The sequence below is a fragment of the Leopardus geoffroyi genome, chromosome B1, assembly GCF_018350155.1.
Source record: "Leopardus geoffroyi isolate Oge1 chromosome B1, O.geoffroyi_Oge1_pat1.0, whole genome shotgun sequence".
Classification (NCBI taxonomy): Eukaryota; Metazoa; Chordata; class Mammalia; order Carnivora; family Felidae; genus Leopardus; species Leopardus geoffroyi.
In genome coordinates this window covers 32,381,153-32,399,373 of record NC_059327.1, presented here as the reverse complement: position 1 = coordinate 32,399,373, position 18,221 = coordinate 32,381,153, and the positions used below count along the sequence as shown (strand labels likewise).

Genomic DNA, 18,221 nt, shown 5'->3' with positions numbered 1-18,221 from the left:
CCAAATCTCAGAGTAGAGGGGAACCGTGTAATGATACCTTGAGCGTGACGGAGGGAAAATACCAACCTCTGGGGTTTCTTTTGCAGCATGCTCTTCTGCAAGTTCATTCAGAGCATTCCTGACAACCAGTTAGTTCGCCAGAAACTTAACTGCATGACCAAGATAGTGGAGAGCAATCTTTTTCGGCAGTCGGGTACGTCTTCACCAACAACTACTGCTTACCAAAACTCCAGGCTTGCTGCTGCTTCAGCCAAATTTTTTTTTTTTTTTTTTTTTTCAATGTCAATGATGTCCTTGCCAGTAGAATTTTAGGACTTAGGGACCTCCGGAGAAACCGGTTTTAAGAAGACGAAGTCAGTTCAGTATTTCCAAGAGTATCTTAAAGAACAGAATCATGCATTTTTAATTTAATTTTTTTTTTTTTTTTTGAGACAGAGAGGGTGCACGCATGTGAGTGAGAGGTGGAGGGAGAGAGAGAGAGAAGCAGGGTTCAATCTCCCCCAAGGTGGGGCTGGAGCTCTCCCGAAGCAGGGCTCGAACTCAAGCCACGAGACCGTGACCTAATGCTTCACCCACTGAGGCACCCAGGCGCCCCCCAGAATCATGCATTTTTTTTTTTTTAATTTTTTTTTTTTCAAGGTTTATTTATTTTTGGGACAGAGAGAGACAGAGCATGAACAGGGGAGGGGCAGAGAGAGGGAGACACAGAATCGGAAACAGGCTCCAGGCTCTGAGCCATCAGCCCAGAGCCCGACGCGGGGCTCGAACTCGCGGACCGCGAGATCGTGACCTGGCTGAAGTCGGACGCTTAACCGACTGCGCCACCCAGGCGCCCCGAATCATGCATTTTTTAATGAGAACAATCCAGTATTTCATTAATTAGAGCGCTTTGTCCTAAAAATGGACCCCCCAGAAAGTTGCAGGCAAGTAGAAAGATAGTCTTTTTAAACAAATATGTCTTCTTCGACCTGTACTTATCGTGTTTTCTGGAAAGCCACGGGTCGGTAGTGCAGGGGTGTGCTGGGACCATCTGTCCCAGCTCAGGAGAGCATATTAGGTGATCTCTCTCAACTCCATGCTGTCATGTCACGTGAGGAGCTGAAAATGGACCACAGTAGAAGTATTTATACCACAGAAATTGGCAAGCACTGTGAGTTACAGGTTTGGGGGTGGGGTGGGGTGCGGTGGGGAGGGCTGTTAGTTGCGGAGCCAGATCACCAGCATACGACTGGAAAGGCAGAGGGCACGGAGGAGAGAAAACTCTCACATGGATGAAATACTCTTCATTTGGTGAGTAGAGGGAAGGCAGTGCAGCCACCGAGTTTAAATCACTGTGCTCCTGTCCCAAAGCTGAGAGGAGGAAGAGGTCCAGTAGCTGGTCTTTCCCAAAACCCAAGACTTGCGAAACAGGGACAGCTGTGGGAACTACTCCCAGGTCAGGGGCTCCCAGAGGGTGAGCCCATGTTGCATGTGTTGCCTGGAGGGTCTGAGGACCCGCAGAACTCCTCAGAAATAGGGAAAGGGGAGTGGGTCCTCGGTGGAAGGCCTCCTGGCCTCGCCCCGGGGCAAGTTATGTAACTTTGGCCACACGAGGAGCCTCCTGTAAGTCAGCGTCCATCTCCATGGAAGGAAGGATTTGAGCTACCTCTCATATCAGCAGCCCCTTTCGGCTGTGACCCTTCCCGACCCTGTGGATTTCTGCTTCGAAGTTCCAGCTGTCGCAAGGACACCATTGGAAGTGTGCGCAAAGCTGGTGAATGCTCTTAAGTAGAAAATGTGATGTCATGAAACATCTTAACATGCCGCGCTGTCCATGCCACTAAGCGTGCAGAAAGGATAAATGAGATATGAGAAGGATGGGGCGTTTTGCAAGCATGCGCTGCGTGCTTCTAGTTGGAGGAAGTAATCTCACTGTTTGAACAGTTATTTCCGTTTGTGGCCAGGATCTCTGGCCTCATCGTAAAAAATGTTTTATAGTAGTGAAGATCCCAGAAGAAAGACATCATAGAAAGATAAGCCCTTATTTTGTGAAGGGCACGCGCCTGCAAAAAACATGATCCAAATGTCCTCAAAACACATTGAGAGGTACTAGTCAAGCTCACTCAGTATTTATATGAATTTTAGAGCAGATTCTCTCCATTAGGTGGAAGCTTTCGAACATTAAGTATAACTTGCTTAAGTTTTTCATTTCATACGACTCAGCATTCAACGAACAAGCCGGCATTTTTTTTTTATTAAAGCTAAAGAAATTGTTGAATACTTCAAACGTTTTCGCACAGGTACCCGTGACAGGTGTAATTTTCTTGGCTTTTAAAATCAAGTCACGGGACTTGCGGAGCCTGAGTGGCTCAGTCGCTTGGGCATCCCGGCTCTTGATTTCGGTCCAGGTCATGATCTCAGGGTTGTGGGATGGAGTCCTGCACCAGGCTCTGTGCCGAACGTGGAGCCTGCCTGGGATTCTCTCTCTCTCTCCCTCTCTCCCTGCCCCTCCCCCTCCTCAGAGCAAATAAAAAATAAAAAACATCAACAAATAAAAATCAAGTTACGGGACTGAAGTTTCATGCTGCTGCCTGCAGGGATCAAACCCCCACTGGGCGGAGCCAAGAGGTCGGGCTGCGGCTGTCGTGGGGGGAGGGGGCGGGGTCAGGGAGTTGCAGGCAAGAAGCTGGGCAGTTCAGGGGGTGCCGCTGCAGCCCGTGAGCCGCGTGCATCTTCCCTCCCAGAGTGCAGAGATGTCCTGCTGCCACTGCTGATCGACCAGCTCAGTGGCCAGTTAGATGACAACTCCAGCAAGCCCGACCATGAGGCCAGCTCGCAGCTTCTGAGCAACATCCTGGAAGTGCTGGACAGGAAGGATGTGGTAAGTTGAATTGTCACTGTCACCCGATGCACACCACAGCACAGGCTCGTCCCTTCCCTAGGGCAAGAAGGACTTCACGGCCTTCCCTATCTGAGGGCCCCACCCAGGGGGCTTAGAAGCCTGGCTACTGGGGCAGGCTGCGGCTGGTTTGGGGGTGATCGGAGAGGCTGCTGCTTGCTAGAGCCTTCTCCGCACACCGAGGTCCAGGAGAGTCCGCTTACTGCTCGCACCAGCTGCCACTGCTTCTCCAGGCTTGTCGCCGGTGGAGATCCCCGAGGGGACTTTGAAGAACCGGACCCCTGTTCAGATGTTTTAAGCAGAAACCTTGGCCCTCCAGGAGTATTGTAGACATTCCTGAGCTTCTGAGCCATTCTCAGTTTTATGTCCTCACACTGATCCTTCCTTTTTGAGGCCTAGCGGCCACAGTGTGCTTTCTTCTCTCGCATCTCCTCTGTGACCTAGGCATCCCTACTCCCCGAAACCCTGGCGCTGCATCTGCCTGGATGTACCATGTTCTAGAGATAGCACAGCCCATAGCCCAGCCATGGCCTCCTCTAAGAGGCCGTAGAAGTTAGCAGTGTGTTCGGTTGAGCACAAACCTTACTCACCACCCCCCGCGATGGCTACGTGGCGCCAGTGTTCCTATAGAGCAGGGAAAATGCTCTTGGCTTTGCCGAAGCCCGTCCTCTTACCAATATCTTTAGGTTCGGTTCTGCTGAAGGAATTGAAGAACACTCTGTCCCTTTTCCCGTAGCAGAATTCTTAGCTCGCCTTTCAAAGTCAACCCCAGGATGGCCACGGGCACGCCTGCATTTCTGCTAATTCACGCCTCAGCCACAGAGGTCCGGGATGACGCCCTTGCCTTCTCTGCCTAACCCCACCCTCAACCCACCTCACTGTTTATACTATTTATCTGATACTAATTATAGGTCACGCTCCTCCTCCTTTGTTCTTAAATGTGTTTCTAGAAACCACATAAAACACAATAGGTTTCCCCAAGGAATTTTGTGATTGGGTATTGGATTCCTAACCAGGGATTTTACAACACATAAATAATGTGACCAACCGTATCATGATAATAATATGTTCAAAAAGTAACTTTTATGACTCAGTCATCAAAATACTAAAAGGAAGCCCGAAGCTGTAGTTGGCAACAGTGAGTGTACTGGGGGCTTTGGTTTAGGCAGAGCTCCGGTGTTCCAGAAGTGTATCTATGTGATCCAGAGTTGTTGGAAACATGGGAATCAGGCTGCTTCTTTTCTGGTTTCAGCGTCAGCACATGTAGTTTTTCTTTCTTTCTTTCTTTCTTTCTTTCTTTCTTTCTTTCTTTCTTCTTTCTTCTTTCTTTCTTCTTTCTTTCTTTCTTAATATTTATTTGTGTGTGAGAGAGAGAGAGAGACAGAGTATGAGCCGGGGAGGGGCAGAGAAAGAGGGGGAGACAGAATCCGAAGCAGGCTCCAAGTTCTGAGCTGTCAGCACAGAACCCAATGCAGGGCTTGAACTCATGAACTGTGAGATCATGACCTGAGCTGAAGTCTGGCTGACACTTAACCACCTGAACCACCCAGGTGCCCCACACGTGTAGCTCTTTATCTTTAGGCAAATCTGCAGGCATGTCAGTTTCCTGTTCCATAACATGTAGGGATGGTTCCAGATGACCTCTTAGACCTCTTGATCTCTTCCACTTCTAACCCAGTTTTTTTTGTTTGTTTGTTTTTGTTGTTTTGGGTTTTTTTGTGTTTTTTTTTGTTTGTTTTTTAGAGTTTATTTATTTACTTTGAGAGAGAGAGAGAGAGAGAGAGCAAGCGGGAGAGGGGCAGAAGGAGAGGGAGAGAGAAAATCTCAAGCAGGGTCCACACTCTGTGTGTGGGGCTCAATCCCCTTCAGATCATGACCTGAGCTGAAATCAAGAGTCGGTTGCTTAACCAAGTGAGCGACCCAGGTACCCCTTGTTTTGTTTTTTTAATACAGTATCTTTACCTACCTTCTTATCATGTAGAAGGACTCTTTGGAAATGACTTGAATATATTTACATCTTGTGCTGATTTAATTGACTTGAAAAAAAAAATTTTTTTTTTTCTGGTCTTCCTGATGAGGTTCCCTGTAATGAGGAAAAGTGTTCACAATTATTGATCTTAGAGCTCTGTTAAAGTAGTAAATTCAATCTTTTTTTTTTTTTTTTTTTTTTTGGTGACGATGATATGGTTTTATCCCCCACCATCGTTTATACACGTTTGTACGTAAATGTACAAACGTGTACAAACTAACTGTATCTGTCTTCCCATACCTTCTCGTCTCCTCAGTTAATTCCAGGCTCTGGAATTACTGACATGTATTCCTCTGCTTTTTTTTTTTTTTTTTTTTTAGTCATCCAGGATTCCTCTTGTCCCGAAGCTAGATCTGCAAACTGTCCATATGCTTCAAAGTCCAGCTGTAGTAACACCCCATGCGGTTTTCCCGGGGCAGCCCTGCCCAGAGTCCCCCACTCCGCTACATCCCTTCATGCCCTCCTTACATCTTGTGTAAAGCCCTGCAGTTGTGATTCAGGTCACAGGCACGTCTTAAACAGCTCCCGTGCTCCGGGCACTGTGATGGATGTAAGTAAGCGTGCAGCAGTGAACGAGAGAAGCGAGTAGCCGGCCCTCGCGGAGCTGACCTTCTACGTGTTTATTTATTTGTGTTATTTTACAAGGTTTCCATGTGATCGGCAGTTGAGCAGAGCGGACCTTCTACGAGGATCCGTACGTTTTGCTTATTTATCTTTAAGCCCCAGCTCTCCTGATCAGAGAACGTCCGATTCCTTTTCCAACCTCCACCCGCGGCTGGCACGGGACTCAACACACCGAGCTGGGTCTGCGGTGTGGTCTCGTTACATAAATAGAGGAGAAAGCGGTTTCAAGAGAGAGGGAGGTTTTCCGGATCGTTTTCATTCAAAGAAATGGGAAGCAAGTGAATATATAATACAAACAAAGAAGGAGAGAAGGGAGGTATGAAAGGGACGCTAGGAATACTTGGTATTTTAATAAAACTATCTATCGCAGTGATTTGGCTATTTGAAGCAATAGCCGGGAGTTTCGGAATATCTATCACGAGGATAAAGGCTCTGTAAAGACAAGCTGAACATTGCTAAGGTAGAGCCGAATGAGTAGAACGTCAAATCACAAAAAAAGAAGAAAGGAAAAGTAAGAACACGTGTCTGTGAGGTGCTGTTTGCTGTGGCCACCAGCCCACCTAACGCCTGTAAGGGATCTGTTCTTTTTTTTCTTCCGTGCGGGAACACGGAAGTTCAGCAAAGGTAAATGATTGCCCAGAGTCACATGTGACAGAATCGAAGTATTGAGTCCCTGGGTGGGTCTACTCCTTCTGCCAAGACACCACAGATGGGGGCTCGACCAACAGACATTTATTTCTCATGGTTCTGGAGATGGCAAGTCCAAAGTCAGGGGGCCGGTGCGGTAGGGTTCCTGGGGAGGGCCCCCCCTCCTGGCGTGAAAACAGCTCCTTGCTCTCTGTCCTCACACGGCCTTTCCTCAGTGTGTGTGTGGAGAGAGAAAAAACAATCTGTCTGGGGTCTCTCCTTGCAAGATCAGGGCCATGCCTTCCGCTCATACTTGCCTCCCCAAAGCCCATGTCTATGTACCATCACATGAGGGTTTAGAGCACCAGCATATGACTTTTGTGGGTTGTTTTAATTAAAACAAAAAAAAAAAATTTTTTTTAAGTAATCTCTGTGCCCAACATGAGGCTTGAACTCACGACCCTGAGATCAAGAGTCACATGCTCTATTGACTGAGCCGGCCAGGCACTCCCAGCATATGGCTTTTTTGTTTTGTTTCATTTTAATAAAGTATTTATTTATTTGGGGTTGGGGGGGAGAGAAAGGACAGAGAGAGGAAGAGAGAGAATCCCAAGCAGCCTCCGCACTGTCCGCGCAGAGCCTGATGCAGGGCTTGAGCTCACAAACTGTAGATCACGACCTGAGCCAAAATCGAGAGTCAGACACTTAATCAACTGAGCCAGCCAGGCGCCCCAACCCTAGCGTATGACTTCTGAACACAAACATTCGGTCAATAGCAGTCTCCTTGACTTGAATTTCTTAGCGTTCTTCCTCCTACACAGAAGGTGGCAAGAACTTTGAATTTTTGCCTTTTACTTCCCATGTATGTGCCTCGTTGTCCTGGGCTACCCGATGTGCTCAGTGTCAGGACTGAGATCTCATGCCAGGGGTTTTCCTCCCCGAACTACATGGAGTTGGTGGCCCCCTTGATCTTAGAGTGCGCGGACGATCTGGGCTGTTAGGGGGCGCGTCCTTCCCCTGCCTCCCGAGGCTCATCTTTGAAATGTGACACCCGATCATTTTCAACGGATTCCTGAGTAGCAGTGTCCTTATCATCCTGTGAGATTCTTTTTCCCTTTTCGAACAAGAGATTACTTTGCAGGGAAGAGCCGGAATGAGATTTAAAGAGAAAACTCACTTGTCCAAGGTTCTTTGCGGGAAAAGTGAAGCTGAGTCAGAAGAAGTTGGTGTCGATTCCTGTGTTTCCCCCTCAGGGCCCCACGGCAATGCACGTCCAGCTGATCATGGAACGGCTGCTGAGAAGGATCAACAGGACCGTGATCGGGATGAGCCGCCAGTCTCCGCAGATCGTGAGTGTCGCTACAGGGGACCCGCCACCGCTGCCACTTCTCAGTGTCCCACCTGCCCTTTGGGGGTCTTCCGGACCAGTGTCTTGGGGCCGGATTCCCACAGACCCCTCTCACGGGTCACAGGCTGTGCCTGCACGCCGTGTGCCCTGAGGAAACTGGGGGGGGGGGGCTCTAGAACCTCACAGCCCTCCCTGTCGGGTGACCTTGTTTCTAACCGCCAGCGGATCTTGATTGCAACACTGATTTTTCTCTTGAGGGAAAATGATCCAGCAGGAGTGGGGGAGGAGGGAGGGCAATGGGGGAGCATTGTTGGCGACCCTGTAAACCCGACAGTGCAGGTCCGTTCTAGAGGAACGATGCTCATATCAACGACGAGACAGAGCCTGTTGCAATACGTTCCAGCAGATACTGAATCAGTGAGCACCCTGGGTAGGCAAACTCAGCCCCCATTTGAGCTCATACTCTTTGAATATTTGTTTAATATTTCATTTAAGGAAAACCTAAACCTTGGTGAGCAGACGATGAAGGGTGTTGGTGGCTGCGTTCAGTGCTTCCTCTGTTATCGCAAGTAGTTGTGTTCTAATTCTCAGTATGTGACGTGCATGCGCCGTCTCGATCGACCCTTATTGGGGTGATAATAGTAACACTATTTAGTACTTCCCGCTGTAGTGATAATTAATAGAAGTGGTCATAAGCTGTTTTTTTTTTTCAAGTTTTTAACATTTATTTATTCTTGAGAGACCGAGTGAGTGGGGGAGGGGCAGAGAGAGAGAGGGGGGCACAGAATCCGAAGCAGGCTCCAGGCTCCGAGCTGTCAGCACAGAGCCGAACACGGGGCTCGAACTCACAACCAGTGAGATCACGACCTGAGCTGACGCTTCACCGACGGAGCCACCCAGGTGCCACTTCAGCTAGTTTTTTTTGTTGTTGTTGTGTTTTTATTTTTTTTTTTTTAACCTGCCAGAAGTTATTTCAAGCACTTTACGTGTCACTGAAACCTCACACACCTCCTACAGGGTGGTTCTATCGTTAGCTCCATTTTTCAAATCAGGAAGCATTGCAGAGAGAGCTTAAGAAACCTGCCTGAGGAGCTCCTGGGTGGCTCAGCCGGTTGAATGTCCAACCCTTGATATATAGGCTCAGGTCATGATCTCTCGGTTTCATGAGTTTGAGCCCTGCCCCGGGTGCTTCACTGGCGGTGCGGACCCTGCTGGGATTCTGTCTCTCTCCTCCTCACTCTCTGCCCCTCCCCCGCTTGCCCTGTCTCTGTCTCTCTCAAAATCAATAAACTTAAAACACATACAAGATTTTCCTGAGAAGGGAAAATTTGAACAAAGACTTGGAGAAGGTGTGGGGGGGGGGGGGGAGTGTGAAGGTGTGGGGAGGGGCCTTTCAGGCAGAAGCAGTGGCCAAGGCAGAAGCCTTAAGATGTCCCTTGTAACAAGCTTCCGCTTTGGCGACAGAGCTGGTCCAAATAGGGATACAGAGACGTGCCTGCTAAGACTAAGACTCAAGGCGATCCGAAACAGGATCCAGGTCTTGCACTAAGGTATTAATTGGTAATTAATTGTTCTTGCCACGCCATTGCTGCCACATATGTGAAGAACATATAAAGAAAGGCAGTTTGACAACTGTATTGTTCAGGAAATGATATATTGGTTTTCAGGTAATACTTAAGATGTCGTAATTTTTTTTTTCAACGTTTATTTATTTTTGGGGGGGCAGAGAGAGACAGAGCATGAACGGGGGAGGGGCAGAGAGAGAAGGAGACACAGAATCGGAAACAGGCTCCAGGCTCTGAGCCATCAGCCCAGAGCCCGACGCGGGGCTCGAACTCACGGACCGCGAGATCGTGACCTGGCTGAAGTCGGACGCTTCACCGACTGCGCCACCCAGGCGCCCCAAGATGTTGTAATTTAAATGTAGCTCTTCAGCCTTCTTTAGCAGTGAGATGGTTCTCTTCCGCTCTTGCTATTTCTAGGAAACCCGGGAACCTTCGCAAAGTTTTAACAGAAGTCACAAACAACTTACTAAACTAACCGGTTTCAGAATAAACAGATAATATTCAGCGGCCTTTCTTATAACAACGGTACCTATTGAGGGATTATAAAGGAAGAATCTCATTTAATTTAGTCGCAAAAATATGAGAGTGAAAATAAAGCCAGATGGGGCGCCTGGCTGGCTCAGTCAGAAGAGTATACAACTCTGCATCTCCGGGCCATGAGTTTGAGCCCCACGTTATATGAATAAATAAGTAAAAACTTTTTAAAAAGTAAATAAATATAAGACACACATAAATGAAGAGCCACATAGAGGTAATAGTGGAGGGGACTGTGCTGTCAGATTTGAAAACATAATGCTACAATAAAAATAGTGTTGGACTCATGGAATAGAGTACATACATCAACAGAACAAAACTGAGAGCATTTAAAACGAGACTTTAGATTATATGACAATTCTATTATTTCTTAAGAAGGAAAGTGGAGATTTTTTTTTTTGACCATGAATTCAAAGTTTTTTACTTTTTATTTATTTTTTTAAATTTTTTAAATTATTTATTTATTTATTTTCTCAATATATGAAATTTATTGTCAAATCGGTTTCCATACAACACCCAGGGCTCATCCCAAAAGGTGCCCTCCTCAATCCCCATCACCCACCCTCCCCGCCCTCCCACCCCCCATCAACCCTCAGTTTGTTCTCAGTTATTTAAGAGTCTCTTATGCTTCGGCTCTCTTCCACTCTAACCTCTTTTTTTTTTTTTTTTCCCTTCCCCTCCCCCATGGGTTTCTGTTACGTTTCTCAGGATCCACACAAGAGTGAAACCATATGGTATCTGTCTTTCTCTGTAGGGCTTATTTCACTTAGCATCACACTCTCCTGTTCCATCCACGTTGCTGCAAAGGGCCATATTTCATTCTTTCTCATTGCCACGTAGTACTCCATTGTGTATATAAACCACAATTTCTTTACCCATTCATCAGTTGATGGACATTTAGGCTCTTTCCATAATTTGGCTATCGTTGTGAGTGCTGCTACAAACATTGGGGTACAAGTGCCCCTATGCATCAGCACTCCTGTATCCCTTGGGTAAATTCCTAGCAGTGTTATTGCTGGGTCATAGGGTAGATCTAGTTTTAATTTTTTTGAGGAACCTCCACACTGTTTTCCAGAGTGGCTGCACCAATTTACATTCCCACCAACAGTGCAAGAGGGTTCCCGTTCTAGGAAAGTGGAGATTTTTAATAAATGTTACTTGGAAAATCTATGAACAACGTGGAAAAAAATTTGACTTTATTTCATGCTATAACCAAAATCAACATCAGATGGAATGAAAGGTCAGTGTAAAAAAAAAGTAAGCACTAAAGCAGCTAGAAGAAAACATAAATTAGTCTATACTTTAAAAAATTATAGTATGGGGCACCTGGGTGGCTCAGTCGGTTGAGTCTCCGACTTCGGCTCAAGTCATGATCTCACGGCTGGTGAGTTCGAGCCCCACGTCGGGCTCTGTGCTGACAGCTCAAGTCTGGAGCCTGCTTCAGAGTCTGTGTCTCCCTCTCTCTCTCTCTGCCCCTCCCCCACTAGTGCTCTGTCTCTCTCTATCCTTCAAAAATGAACAAATGTTAAAAAAAATTTAAATATACGTATAAACAGACAAAAATATTAAGCTATTCAGTCCCTTTCTCCCTAGCACGTCCATAATCACACGTGCATAACATGCCAGAAGTAACTGAAAGATTCTGGAGCTGGAAAGACAGGGAGCATTCATTTCCCTCTCTGCTCATCCACTCTCATTTTTACGATCTCTTTTTCCTCCTTGCATCCCTCCACAGTCAGATTTGTGCCATTTCACACATTTCTGAATGGACTACAACTCTCTCTGTCTCAAAAAGCAACCCAGGGTCCCCAGGTTGTTTGTATTGTAACTCGTCATCTAGCTGAGATCTTAGAGTCAGTGTCCATCGACCTCCAGGTGTCTCTACAAGCCATACTAGTAAAGGGATGAGTAAAGCCCTCCTTAACTAGTAAAGGGATGAGTAAAGCCCTCCACATTCCTTAACTGAAGCTGTTTCAGCCGCAACAGCAAAGCGTGTGCCTTGTAGACCGTCAGGGTGCAGGATGTTGCCAGTTTGGTAGGGTCCCTGTTTTCTGGTAACTGGGTGGCGAAAACCAAAGTACGTGCGCACGGGTCTTGTTTTGCTAGTCGGTGGCCTGAGGCTTCTGGATTTGTGTTTCTTCTCTCCTTCCAGGGGGGTTTTGTGGCCTGTATGATTGCGATTCTGCAGCAGATGGACGACAGCCACTACAGCCACTATATCAGCACTTTCAAAACCAGACAAGACATCATTGTAAGTTGTCTTCCTCGGGGCCTGGTAACTTTAAGACTTCTTATATTCGGCGCACGCACACCGGGACGATAACCCACACTGAGCGTGTGATTCCCTTCCCACCTACCTCCAGTGCTGGATGTCTGTCCACAGTGATGGAAAGGAACAGAAAGGAAAGGGTGGATTCTCACTTTCTGTCTGTGATAGGTTCTGGAGACTACGAAACATGTCTCAGGAAGCCCTCACTCAGCCTCCCAAGTCTCTTGGATTTGGAGAGAACCCTTATCTAGAAACATGTATAAGATCCTTTTTGCTCTCGGAAGAGAGGAGTACCTCATCTTCAGGGACAGCGGTCACGCCCTGGGAAGGATTCTAGGAGGCAAAGACGTGCACAGCACTGTGTCTGTGATGTGCCTGCTGCCATCATTTCCAGTACTTGCTGGAAAGGGAGACAAGAAGAGGGAATACTTGCCCCTTAGAATGTCCACAAGGTATCCGAAGCTGAAAACAGTCCATTCTCTTTTGTTTTCAGCGAGAAAACCGTTCTCGCGATTACTGTTTAGCAGGCCGCCAAAGGTTGCTGCTTCCCCAGGATCCTTCCCTGGAGGCAATTGTTAGTGGCCGTTCAAACATCCCTGAACATGTCGCCTTAATCTTGTAACGCGGTGGGCTGGACACGGCGGGGTCAGTAACCCAGTGTCCCTTGGCCCACATCCTTGCGGCAGACAGTCTCTCACGATCAGTGCTGTAGTCTAGGCTCTACATTGTCTACTCTCTGTCTCTGTTATACTCGTAGTATGTGGTCCGTGCACCCAACGATATCTAGCTCTTTCTCGGCCAATCGACTTCCTTCCTGTGAGGCCCGCACGATGGAAAACCAGACCAGGAACTGCACAGAAAGTGCGGTGCAGTAGCAGGAGTAGTAGATTCAGGGATAAACTATGTCACTTAATCTGGAGGCTTCCATGAGCCTCCTCTTAGGCCATACTCTGCCAGGCAGCCCATAGCGTACAGGGGCCCATAGCGTTAGGCAGGTGTGGCCGCAGAGACCAAGCGCGAGGGAGTTAGGACGAGAGGAGGGCAGGGGAACGATGGAGGCAGATGGTGTAGTGGGTTTAAGAACACAGGCTTTAGGGGCGCCTGGGTGGCTCAGTCAGTCAAGTGTCCAACTTCGGCTCAGGTCACGATCCCACGGTTCGTGAGTTCAAGTCCCGCGTCGGGCCCTGTGCCGACAGCTCGGAGCCCGGAGCCTGCCCCGGATTGTGTGTCTCCCTCTCTCTCTCTGCCCCTCTCCCGCTCCCGCTCGGTCTCTCCATCTCTCAAAAATAAACAAACATGAAAAAAAAAACAAAAACGAAAAACAACACAGGCTTTAGAGCATCCAAATCTGGGTTTGAATTCTGGCTATTTTACTTCCTTCTATGAAATTTTGGGCCAGCTATTAAATGTCCCTAAAGCTCGGTTTCTTCATCTGTAAAGCTAGTACCTATGTCGAGGGTTAATGTAAAGGAGCACTGACTGAGTCCACACCTGGGAATTACCTAGCTTTGTGCTTGGCAGGTAGTTAATGACTATGAGGACTAGCTATAATAGTGACTTTATTATTATTATTGTCATGTAAGATAAAGTTGACATAAAAATAGTTTAGTGACGCTAAAAAGTTCCCTCAGAAAGCAGGTAGAACAAGGGAAGTTCTAGTAAATTCAGGCTCTTGACAATTTGGTTCTATTAAGTAGGCCAAAGAACAGGTTTGCCTTGTGTTTTCTAGAACAATGGTAAGCTCTTCCCTCTGTGTCGTTTAACTAAAAGAGGATTCTTATCCCCGTGAGAGAACTATAGTCATCAGGGGTAAGCCTGCAAGGGACAGCTAGGGCCTTTTGATGTCCAAGGGACTCTCCTTTCCCTTCCTCCTGCTACCTTCTGAGGAAATCACTTGGAAAACTTTGGGAAACGGGAGATAAAGTGAGATCTGGGATAATCTATGAATTGTCTTTATTATATTATACTGTCACTGTTTACAATTAATTTAGATTACCAAGAGTTGACTATAGAATCAGCATCGGAAGTGGGTAACTGGGGACATCTTGGGTGGCTCAATTGGTTGAGCATCCAATGATCTTTCAGTCACAAGATCGAGCCCCACATCCAGCTCCACGCTCAGCGTGGAGCCTGCTTAAGATTGTCTCTGTCTCTCTGTCTCTCTTTCTCTCCCTCTCCTTCTCCCTCCCTTCCTCCCCCTCCTTCTCGCCCTCCTTCCCTCTGCCCCACCTCCTCTGTGTGCGCTCGCTCTCTCTCTCTCTCTCTCTCTCTCTCTCTGAAATGAAAAATTAAAATAAAAAAAAATTTGTTTTAAGATTTATTTATTTTTGAAAGAGCACAAGTGGGGAAGAGGCACAGAGAGGCGGGCAGGGGTGGGGGGCGGGGTGGGGGAGAGAAGATCCAAAGCTGCGCTGACAGCAGCAAGCCCAATGTGGGGCTCAAACTCACAAACTATGAGATCGTGACCTGAGCCGAAGCTGAATACTCAACCGACTGAGCCACCCAAGTACCCCTAAAAAATTTTTGTTTTATAAGAAGTGGATGACTGGCATTTAAACTTAATCCTTTCTTCACGCACCATGAATTCATACTGATTTGAGAGAAAGAGTTAATAGACTAGTTAATGCGTTGTGGGCACGCTTAAAATGTATGATGAAGAGGGGCACCTGGGTGGCTCAGTCGGTCGAGCGTCCGACTTCGGCTCAGGTCATGATCTCACAGTTCGTGAGTTCGAGCCCCATGTCGGGCCCTGTGCTGACCGCTCGGAGCCTGGAGCCTGCTTCGGTTTCTGTGTCTCCCTCTCTGTCTGTCTCCACACCTCGCCCACTCACACTCTGTCTCTCTCTCTCTCTCTGTCTCTCTCTCTCAAAATAAATAAACATTAAAAAAAAATTTTTTTTAAATGTGTGATGAATTTTAAAACTCAGGAAATAGGTCTGTGATTTGAGAACGGAGGATAGAAAACTTTGACTCTCCGTTGAGCCAAAGGAAGGTTCAAGGGTAGCCCAGACCTCAGAGCCAGAACCCTTGCCCCTCCTGTGCTGTGTGGCCGGAAGTTAGCCACCCTGCCCACCATCCCGGAGGAACATCCTTACAAATGGAGCCCAGGCCGCCTGCTTCCCCACCACTGCGAGCCTCCTGCTGCGTGACGTAACTCAGAAGATACAACTGTGCGGCTGGTGCCGGAGGAATTGGCCCGGATTCTCATCTCAGGAATCCGAGTGGAAAATATCTAAATTTAACCAACTAATAAATACAAAGCTTGCAAAACTTTTTAGCTTTGAATTTTAGCTCGAGTCGTTCTATTCCTAAGCTGAGTTTTGCTCCCAGCCCCCCCCCTCCCCCCCCCCCCACCCCCCCCCCCGCCTTTGAGTAGAAGAGCTCTTTTTCGGACATCGTGCTCTGTGTTCTTTCGTGATTAGTTATTACCATCATTGCAGGACATGGCTGCCATCTCTTTTTAAGGGCCCTTTAGGACCCTTCCCCCCCCAAGCTACCCATGGGAACATTCCTGGAATAGGAAGAATCCTGACTTTGCTTTTTATTTATAGCGGTTTTGTTCTGTTCTAATAATAATAAAGGAGGATTGGACTCCAGAGTTATCAGCAGTCTCCCCATTGTTGGTAAATCCATTCTAAGTGCGGTAGATCTGTACCATCGACGCTTGGCAGGAGAGGACTAAGGCATTATGGATCTAAAGTTGGGGCCCAAAACCCCAAGTTCTCTTCCCCGCTCTCCCACTTCCTAGTTTCTACGGCCTTAAGTCTTTCACTTTTTTCACAGGCCTCAATTTTATCAGTCATAAAATGCGGACAACTGTTTTGTCCTTGTCAGATCCCTAAAAACCTTATTAAAAAGGTAGGCTGTAATTTCGGGCTAGGGCCATTGTGTTCTGATGGGGAGCTCCCTCCAGTCACTTTTTCCACAACTGCTCCTTTGTTCTCTGCAGGATTTCCTCATGGAAACTTTTATCATGTTCAAGGATCTGATTGGAAAGAATGTCTACGCCAAAGACTGGATGGTCATGAATATGACACAGAGCAGGTAAGACAGCCCCAGGGCAGGGCATGAGTCATTTGACTCTGAATTACTTGGCTTTCTTGACCAGGTATGGGCCCTCCCAGAGAGTGCTATTAAATCTCTGCGGCCCATCCACGCTCTGTAGAGCAAGAAGCCTCCTGTTTCTGGATTGCTGATTCTTTGCTCACTTCTCACCTGAGGCTCTCTGCTCAGGTGTGGTCCCCTCATTGCCCAACTCCTGTCATCCTGGGCTCTCCCCCGGTGCCCCTTGGTGGCTCTGCACCGCCCTCATCATCATGACATTCAGGGCCTCTGCAGCCTGGTCCGCCCTGCTTTTCTAGCCTTGTCTTCCACGATTTCCCGCGGTAGCACAACCTGCGCTCCAACCGAACTGGCCTCTCTCTGGTCCCCAAACATGTGCTGTGCTTTCCGTTGGGCGGCTGCTTCCACCTCCAGTGCCTTCCGCATGACCTTTGGCTGTCAACCTGCCACCCGTTCCTCAAGGTCCTTCTCAAATGCCATCTCCAGCAGAAACCTTTCCAACCTGGATGTCGCGTCCTCTTCCTTTTGATTTCCCCGTAACTCTTTGACACCCCCTCCACAGAATTTTCCGTGTTCTTTGTTGGGTCATGGTTCTGTTCACAGGTCTCAGGTGACCCCCACCAAGTGGCAAACTTCTTAAGACCAGAAACCTTCTCTTTCAAGGCAGACCTTAAGCCAGTGCTTTCCAGTTGTTGGAACACAATGGAATGGAAGCAAAAAAACTGCATATATATATTTTTTTCCATAGTTTCAGAATTTTATTTACATATATATATATATATATATAATAAGATTTCAGAATTATATATTATACATATAATATTAAGATTTCAGAATGTTTTTAAAGAACTAAATAAAGTAAATCATTCTAAGAGCTGTTAACTCTTAGAAAAACCCTTCCCAGCTATGTACAGATTAAAGAGAAAAAGGGGCGCCTGGGTGGCGCAGTCGGTTAAGCGTCCGACTTCAGCCAGGTCACGATCTCGCGGTCCGTGAGTTCGAGCCCCGCGTCGGGCTCTGGGCTGATGGCTCGGAGCCTGGAGCCTGTTTCCGATTCTGTGTCTCCCTCTCTCTCTGCCCCTCCCCCGTTCATGCTGTGTCTCTCTCTGTCCCAAAAATGAATAAACGTTGGAAAAAAAAAAAAATCGCATCAGTATCACCAGACTTGGAAAGACAGGTGTCACAGTAGAGTGCAAGAGCCCTGTCTGAGGCTCAGGAGACCTGGTTAATCATCTCAGCTCTACCCCTAAGTGGCTACATTGTGGAGCAGCCCCCAGTGGATCTCGTAGACCATTCTAGAAACTGAACAGTGCCATCTCCAGACTGCTCTGTCGTTGGTTTCTGATGACCTCAATAGATGTAAAGGTCTTATGCTGCAGAGCCCAAGTTTGGTTTGCTTTGGTTTTAACATAGATGGGAAATGTTTTAAAGACAGAAAGGTGCTTTCTTTATCTGGTGTTTTCTCCCTCAGGGTTTTCCTTCGTGCTATAAATCAGTTTACTGAGGTTCTCACAAAGTTCTTCATGGATCAAACAAGCTTTGAACTTCAGGTAAGCATGGCTACTCACATCATTATTCCTCAAATTCTCAGCCACAGCAAGAGAACTGTTGCATTTTGGAAAACGTCACTTCAAATTTTATCATTTTCTTACTGTTTTTTTTTAAAGATCTAATCATTTTTTTTACTTTTTAAAATATTTATTTTTGAGAGAGAAAGAGGGAGAGACAGAACACAAGTCGGGGAGGGGCAGAGAGAGAGAGAGAGAGAGACATAGCATCTGAAGCAGGCTCCAGGCTCTGAGCTGTCAGCACAGAGCCCGACACGGGGCTCGAACTCTTGAACTGTGAGATCATGACCTGAGCTGAAGTGGGGCACTTCACCGACTGAGCCACCCAGGCGCCCCTATCATTTCCAGATGCAAACAGTTTTCTTGTTTTTCTCTCCTTTCCTTACGGCGCACATTCCTGTCACTCTGTCCTTCAGACAGTCAAGTCGAGTTTTTTTCTTCTTTCCGTAAAAGTGATACAGGTTAAAAAGAAAAAAAAAAGTAGCCGCAGAAAACATAGCAAGGCAAAAAGAAGAACATTGAAAGACAAATAGCCCTACCTTCTGTTGTTAACATAACACAAATACATGCACACTCGTGCTTGCAGCTAGGCACACAGATATTTCTCTGCCTACAAGTGATTTGGTTTCTAAGGAGAGGTTTCTATACGTGCTTGTTTGAAAATCCAAAATGAGGGGCGCCTGGGTGGCTCAGTCGGTTGAGTGTCCGACTTCAGCT

General features: G+C 47.2%; 1 protein-coding gene across 3 annotated transcripts in view; it reads left to right on the top strand.

Annotated features, from left to right (window-relative positions):
* The window catches only part of DOCK5 (dedicator of cytokinesis 5), a 227,698-nt gene that overhangs the window by 152,774 nt on the left and 56,703 nt on the right, over positions 1-18,221 (top strand). For all 3 annotated transcript variants that reach the window (XM_045456779.1, XM_045456777.1, XM_045456778.1), the window contains 6 exons: positions 87-193; positions 2,724-2,860; positions 7,412-7,507; positions 11,758-11,856; positions 15,824-15,918; positions 17,408-17,486. In XM_045456779.1, coding sequence (XP_045312735.1) covers positions 87-193; positions 2,724-2,860; positions 7,412-7,507; positions 11,758-11,856; positions 15,824-15,918; positions 17,408-17,486 — 613 coding nt within the window. The remainder of the gene's footprint in view (positions 1-86; positions 194-2,723; positions 2,861-7,411; positions 7,508-11,757; positions 11,857-15,823; positions 15,919-17,407; positions 17,487-18,221) is intronic.